The 7,566-nt window shown below is 31.0% G+C and overlaps 2 protein-coding genes across 15 annotated transcripts in view; one reads left to right on the top strand and one right to left on the bottom strand.

The window, feature by feature from the left end:
- The first annotated feature begins 2,578 nt into the window (after positions 1-2,578).
- On the top strand, positions 2,579-3,787 carry LOC116349594. The gene is made up of 7 exons (XM_031781111.1): positions 2,579-2,694; positions 2,791-2,809; positions 2,882-3,017; positions 3,150-3,236; positions 3,299-3,370; positions 3,443-3,460; positions 3,544-3,787. The coding sequence occupies exons 1-7, from the start codon at positions 2,653-2,655 to the stop codon at positions 3,722-3,724; spliced, it is 555 nt and encodes a 184-aa protein (XP_031636971.1). The 5' UTR covers positions 2,579-2,652; the 3' UTR covers positions 3,725-3,787.
- A 2,019-nt stretch (positions 3,788-5,806) lies between these two features.
- Positions 5,807-7,566, bottom strand: part of LOC116349592 (protein MTSS 2) — a 71,605-nt gene continuing 69,845 nt past the window's right edge. For all 14 annotated transcript variants that reach the window (XM_031781096.1, XM_031781099.1, XM_031781102.1 and 11 more), the window contains one exon: positions 5,807-7,507. In XM_031781096.1, coding sequence (XP_031636956.1) covers positions 7,400-7,507 — 108 coding nt within the window. In that variant the 3' untranslated portion in view covers positions 5,807-7,399. The remainder of the gene's footprint in view (positions 7,508-7,566) is intronic.

Below are 7,566 nucleotides of genomic sequence, written 5' to 3'. Positions count from 1 at the left end.
GCGTGAAATACGTTAGTCGTTTTTTTTCGTTTATTTGCGAAATCTACACACTTCTGGATAAAAAAAAGTACACAAAACTGGTTTAAAGTAGCCAGAAATGAATGTTGCATGTGCTGGTTTAACATTATAAACACGCACCAATCTTGCTTCACACACACACACATGCCTCATTCTCAAATCACAGAAAGGAGACAAACAAGAATGGAGAGAAAACTGATGCCTCGGAAAAAATTGCTGCTTTAACACAATAAAACGGTATTTACTCGATATATAAATACAGTACTCTCTTAATGATGGTATGGTAAAAATAGCATGCAGTTCTTGTTGCACCGAAAATAAAAAGCAACGAAATATTTGCGCATCTCATGTCTGTTGAATGGCAAGGCTGCTTTGAATTCATGGCGCACAAAACAAAGGGAAAGAGTGAGAGAGAGAGAGAGAGAGCGCAAAAGATAAATTTCTTTTTAACATGTAAAAATATACAATTACCAAATTGTTAAATCGATTCATTGTACATTCGAATACCAAAGCGTTTTGCGCCAAATCACTGATGCATTTCACCGGCTTAGAGTATTGGTTTCACTGCTCTGATATATTCTTCTGATGGTATTTTTTAAAATGCGATTTGTATTTTTAAGTGCAAAAAGTATCTCTGCTGACGCAGTTTTGATTGCGTAGAGCATGTGTTATGTACATCGATCAAAACATGAATTAAAACTAAATTTCATGCCGAAATAAAGTAACGGTTTTTTTCACTGTGTTGTTATTGTGGTTGCTGAGAACAAGACACTCAATATGTGTCATACAGGTTTTTTTGGTATGCTTACACGAGTTAACCAACCGAGCGAATATCAATCTGAGAAGAAAAAAAATTCACGTGAAATTCGATTTAACGGGGTATTAATTTCACAAGCGAAATTTGCATGCAATTGAGACAAGAAAAAAATGGGTGAGCGTTTTTTTTTTGGAGAAATGTACAGAATTCGTTGTAACTCTCTTGATTATTTAATCTTCGTCGTTGCTATAACGGCCGACATTTTTTTCTCTATCTCTCGCTTATATGACTCTTCTTGGTATACTAGTTGAAATCAGGTGTAATTGCCAGTGTCTTTCAAATGGAAGAAAGAAAGCAACGAGTGCATAATGCATGTCATCAACTCACTCGCAATATTTTACTTTTGTTGTTGCGCTAATACATTCGATTTGAACAGATTTTGTTTGTTTTGTTTTTAATTGTCTTCTTTTTGCGTGTGTATTTGTTATTGAATTCAATACATTCCTCATTAAATCACACAATATATTTATGAACTAAAATCGGAACAAATATTTAAAATAAAATGAAAGAAACGCGTTTGATTAGCAAACATGGCCAGGAAGAATGAAGCCCCGATATAACATATTTCATCGTTTGATGCAGTCAATTGTTGTGAATTGTTTGCAAACAAATGCAATTGTTGTTTGTGTTTTTCGCTTCATTGTTTTAGATTGTGGTTGCCACACATGGGAAGCATAATCAATATATCGATACGGTGGAAACATCGATGTTAATCCATATTACTGACCGGCATTACAAATTATATGCATCAGAGGCTCGATATTTATGTTACTGGAAATGTGTAAATTTATTACTTTACGACCGTTGTACATATTTTTTTTTTTTTTTTTTTTTTAAGGCGAAATTAACCTAAGAAAATGCACATAATTTTCATGCTCATGAAAAAAAAATGGAAAACATGCTCATAAAAATCATCAGGCTGCTACTGCTGCTGCTCTGCTATGGTTAGTGTATTCGTACATGGCGAATTTTTTGCGTTGCATTTCCCTTTTCTCCACATTGCTCACGCTCTCTGTTCTGTTTACATTTACGATGTCTACACCATTCCATCCGCTTGCATATCACTTCCATCGAAGGTCGTTGATCAATTTTTTGTTGTGTTACTTACCAAAATGGCCTGTTTTCAATTAAAAAAAGAAACACAGCGATTTCATGTAGATTTATATATGAATTCTAATCGATAAACGAGATTTATTGCTTTCGTTTCAGCTACTGCACAATTTTTTTAATGAATTTAACTTCAATTTGTTTTTTTTATAACCGTTTTTAATAATCATTTCATTCTTGGCCACACGCCATAAAGTCATTTCCTGGAAAATAACATTGCATTTGACATGGTGCACATAAACCAATTGACTAGTTCAAGGAGAGAAAGAGAAGACAATTCAAGTATGATTCGATTCGGTTTGTAAGAAATGATAACTTTATCGTTAAGTTGAATTCGATTGCCAAGTCACACTTATGACGCACGTGAACCAAACACCTGGAATTGTGTAACAGTTTTTTACGAATATCGAAATTCCCAAAAAAAAAATGTTTTTCTCAAAAGCCTTCAAATTTTAATTGAAATTACGATTTCATCGTGTAACGTAACTGTTTTTCTCAGAAAGTATTCCAAATATTATAGTTGAAGTACACACGTATTAATCAGATCAAACACAAAACATTCCAATGAAAGAATAACAGATATGGCAAGAATTTGGACCAAATGTTCGAAAAGCACTATAAATTGAAGTCTCAAAAACCATTGAATACCAGTTATAGTTGAACAATAATTTGATTTGAATCTAATTTCTGTTTTATCAAGAACTAAAAAGATGAGAGCTTTTACTAGTGTGATAGTGGCGGCTTTGGCCTTAGTAAGTTGATTATTTGCTTCTTTTGTCTTAAATTGAAATATAAGAAAAAAGGATTAATAATACATATAATTGAATTTAATTGCTTTAAAAAATCAGGCATCATTTTCGGGCTCAAGTAAGTATTCGTTGGTTAAAATTGTGCATAAATGAAATATATTTGAATTAAAATATTAATTATCAATATCAGATGCTAGCAAAAATACTCTGCCATATACTGAGCCTAAGTTAAGCGGTCTGGTTGCCAACACGGTAGTACCGAACATTAAATTACCAAGTGTTCATTATCAAGCCGATGAATTTGATGGTAGAAAATGGATGGAAATGTACGTATAATATGGATTGAATATTTATCTAAAGAAAAAAACAACTAATCGGCCGTTTCGATGTGTTCAACTAAGAAATGTGACCATATAAAAAACTTATAGGTACAAACATTTTTTTTTTTTTAATTTTAGTTGCTGTGGATTGACACCTCAAAATGGAACGTATAAAAGCTTGGTGGATCAATTGCTACAACATCAAACCAGAAAATATGATGAACAGTAAACTGTTTTCTCGATTCCAAATATCAAAACATCACTTGACCAATTGAATTCATTTACAGAACAATTGCGGATATTATTGAACCAGCAAATTTCGCTTTATTCAATTTTCTATCGAATAATCTCGCATACACGTAAGTGTTCGTATGCAAATTTAAATAAATTTTCATTTTAAAATTAATTAAAATCATAATTTCGCCATACAGCAATGCTCAATTTCAAAGGTATATATTTTAATTTTGATTCTCTTAATTTAATTTCATTATTATTTTAACAATAATACTAATCGGTCGTTTATGATTCTTAGTGAGTATAGAAATATCCTACCCGTGGCAAGTCTACTAAAGGGCAAATATGTTCTTCACGAAACATTGGCCGATACCAAACATTTAATCGAGAGAGTTTGCATTGATTTCCACATCGCCATATGTTGGATGAAGGCAGGAATTTCTCGAACTCCAAGGCATCGTGTTGTCCCGTTGGCTTAATTTTCATGATTGTATTTATTCATTATCAGTTCAAAATAAATTTGAAAAAATGAAGAAAAAAAAATGAAATTTTATTGTCTTTTTTACTGAGTTCAATTTGATTGAAAGTTATATAAACTGCAAATTTATCTCAATCTCATTATAAACCATACTAATATTCATCATGAACTCAATAGATGTCACAAAAAAGAATGTTAAATCGACAGAACTAGATTGATTCTAAATTATTATGATCGACTGTTCGAGTTTATCTTATCAATTACTAACAATTGGTTGGACACAAAGCTGGACTGAAAAGATTCGCTTTTTAAATAAACATGTTGTAGAAATTATACTATTATTTCAAAAGATGGAGCCACGTGAAAAAGTCAACATAAGAAAACTTGAAAAGCAATTTTTTTATTATTTCTGATTTTTTTTAAACGATTTGATCGATTCTACAAAACAGCGTAATCAAGTGGCGTTTCTTTGCCATTTATATTCGTAATTAACAAAAAAATCTGAATGTAGAATGGATTTTAAATTTCGGTATATGTTTATTTCTTTTCTTTTTCATGATGATTTTAAACAAAAAGATAGTAGTGCAAAATAAATGTTTTTTGTATGGATTTTTTGATGTAATTAAGATCTGAATTTACAATTTACTTTAAAAAAAGCCAGTGAATAATTCGCCGTTGAATTATTTCCAAACCTCACATCCTCAATTGTGATTCGATGTCAGAAGCATACCACATTTAAAAAAAAATCAGATAATCATCTATCTAATTTGGTCTTCATTTTTCAGAACAAACGCAATAAAAGTAATTAATTTCATATATAAATACTCGTTCGAGTTTTAATCGAGTTTAATCGATATAAATTGTTAAAATATTCTTATTTGAAGTACAACGTTTGGGAAAAAAGTCGTTATTAAATTAACAAAAATTAATAGATTGTATTAAATGAGATAAATGAACCAAACAAAAAATAAATGGAATCTACATTATACAGTATTAGAAATAAATAATTTTAATTACAATTGTATCGTTTGAATTTTTAGTATTGATACACATTATTATTATTTTAAATTGATATGGATGAACTAAGAATATCTAGCCTTATTGAACCATTGAACATGAAAACTGACTGATACCAAATGAGTGCAGCAGAAATAAAGTCACTGTTTTGTTTCAATTAAATTACAAGCGAAAACTGTCCAACACTCAATCGTCGATGGATTTTTTTCCCTTCAATTTATTCACAACATTTTTAGCTAAATAATAATCGATGAAGTTGTTGAAAAAGACGTATTATAACCAACCAACCAACCAATTACCTTTTGAAATATTTGTTTGAAAACTTAACTTGAATAGATTTGGTCGCATCTTTTTTACTGCATTTCAACACACCTGATGAGATATAAGAGAAACTAGCAATTTAAATTTTTGCGTTTTTCAAAATTACATTGACAGATCCAATACACAATTTAAGATTTTAGTTTCTAATAAAGTCTCTTGGTATTTTTTTTTCCAACTTTTTTTTAATTCGATATCCACAAATTAAGAAGCATTCACATAAATAAATTGAGCGCCGGACGATCGGTGTCATGTTGCATGGGACTACAGGAGCTATGGGATCTAGGGGGTTCCGACTTAAACGAATGATCCATATGCGAGCGAATTTTTCCTATATATTTTGCAAATGTAAACGAATGGTCGCAAATGTTTCTTACAAATTTTGCGAATGGTGGCGGATGTTTCATACAAATTTGCGGACGGTGTCGAATGTTTCATACACATTTTGCGGATGGCGCATATAAAAAGTCATATTTTTACATTCAAAAAGTCAAAGTGACAGATTAGGTGACAGAGATTCAAGCATCAAGCCGAATTGATATTTTTTTTGGTAATATTGAGTGAAATTTTTCTAAAATGGTAAATAAATCTTTGCCACTCGTAATATTATCACTGTAAACGGTGCCTTGTGAAAGGTTTTTATTTTCATTGACGTAACTTTCAGTTTCTTTTATATTATCTGAATTTATTTCTAAAATCTCACTTTTCGAATCGAATACGGCTTCTAAAATAATATTCAACAAATAATCTTGTATTTTTTCTTCAACTGTTTTTCAAATTTAGTTGAGAACAATGACATTGTGTTTGAAACTTCCACGACAAACTGAACACAGCAATGTGTATGTACAAATGTCACACGACAGTTTGTCGCATCTAGCAAGACGTATGCGGCATTCGCGAATGGTTGCGAATGAAATGTACGAATTTTCATAGATGTTGATGCGGATGAATATACTTTGCTTCGTATATTTCATGTATGAATAGGAAAATTTTCATATATTCCGTATAAAATGGCATTCGCATATAGTAAAATGCCCCTTGTATGGGATAGAACTCAAATGTTAGCGGTATTCTATTTTTTTATTAAAGTCTATTTCGGTTCGATGTCGCTCCAAAAAAAACCGTTTCATTGTAGTAAACTTACATCATGATCTTTGTCAAGATTTCTATTTTTGTCAATAAAATATACGCTTTAAATGAACTCAATATGATCGATGTTTTTTTTCTGTTGAGCTTGGTTTTGTGAAATAAACGATTAAACAACACGAAGAATACGTTGTTTTCTCCCCTCTATTTGATTCGACACAAATTGTTCGTTTATTGAATTGTTTTATGCGGAAAATGAGAAAAAAGAATCCAAATCGTTTTGCGACAATAGCTTTTATTTATAAAATGCTACGCGTTTTCTCTATTCGTATGAAAAAAGCCTACACAAAGCGCATTCGAAAATAATTTGTGGACAAATTTTCTTTTGACTTTTGTATAAATGTGGACAGTTTCAGTTCCCGTGTTGTTAATCTCATAACGATCAGTTCGATTGTGTTTGGTATTTTAAAAAAATATTCTTGCGGCTCCATTCCTATCGATGTCTACGAGTGAAGCGAGAACATCTTGTTTTTTTTTAGAATGTTTGACTTTTCCTTTATTTTCTTCCCCATTTTGTTGTTGTTGTTGTCATAATTTAATCGATATTACAATTCAAGTATAGAAATTGCATGATTTTTTTGCTTTCATTGAACAATTATTAGATGGTGATTTTGTCGTTATGTATTATTAGCAATTAAGATGAAAGAAAAAAATTATAGACTTAATAGAATAAATGACCTGCAAATTAAAGCAAATAATTTTAGATGTGAAAAAACCTAAGCATTTTATACACAGAATATGGATACAAATGAGCTCATGTGGATGTTTTTCTTAATTAAAATCATCGCCAAATGTGTAATAAAAACGCACATCAAAATAAGCGCAACTCTTGCTGTGAGGTTTTCTTTTACAATTTTATATACGAAATGTTATGAGTCTATTTTTATGATGTTTAAATATTATATAAGTTTTTTTTTTGTTTTATATGCTAATGACGATTTCTTTTCGTTTTTCTTCAAAATATAAACCCACTTAATGTTTGGAAATTATTGTGTGCGTCACTTCAGAACCATATAAATTTAGCGCTGGCCATCTTTTCCCGTGTATTGATTACTCGATGGTGATGATGTGCTGCTTCTTCGGTGATCTTCTGTGTTGATCGGTTTTCAGTGTCAATGGACTCTTCTCTTATTTCCTGATGCGACGATATTCGCAGCTTCTATGCGTATGATTTTTTATATATGTGTATATATTTTTAGTAAATTTTCGGAGCGCTGCGATCGTTGATGGACTTATTTCGTTTGAGTGTTGCTCCGCGTTTTATTTGATCCATCAGAGATTCATGACAAACTCTTGGGTCCGGCTGGAAATTTAGAACACAATCAATATTTAATTGGTATTTTTATTTAAAGTTGATGAAAT

Source organism: Contarinia nasturtii, unplaced genomic scaffold, assembly GCF_009176525.2.
Source record: "Contarinia nasturtii isolate CC-2019 unplaced genomic scaffold, AAFC_CNas_1.1 Cnas_scaffold_2934, whole genome shotgun sequence".
In the NCBI taxonomy this organism is placed as follows: Eukaryota; Metazoa; Arthropoda; class Insecta; order Diptera; family Cecidomyiidae; genus Contarinia; species Contarinia nasturtii.
Note: the sequence above shows the minus strand (reverse complement) of the source record. Positions and strands in the feature narration are given on the sequence as shown.

What these genes read in the sequence shown, in the direction of transcription:
- LOC116349594 (XM_031781111.1), top strand. Translation starts at nt 2,653, where the DNA reads ATGAGAGCTTTTACTAGTGTGATAGTGGCGGCTTTGGCCTTA. An exon ending in GGTAGAAAATGGATGGAAAT is followed by an intron (nt 3,018 to 3,149) that starts GTACGTATAATA and finishes TTTTAATTTTAG; the next exon opens with TTGCTGTGGATTGACACCTC. An exon ending in ACCAGAAAATATGATGAACA is followed by an intron (nt 3,237 to 3,298) that starts GTAAACTGTTTT and finishes ATTCATTTACAG; the next exon opens with AACAATTGCGGATATTATTG.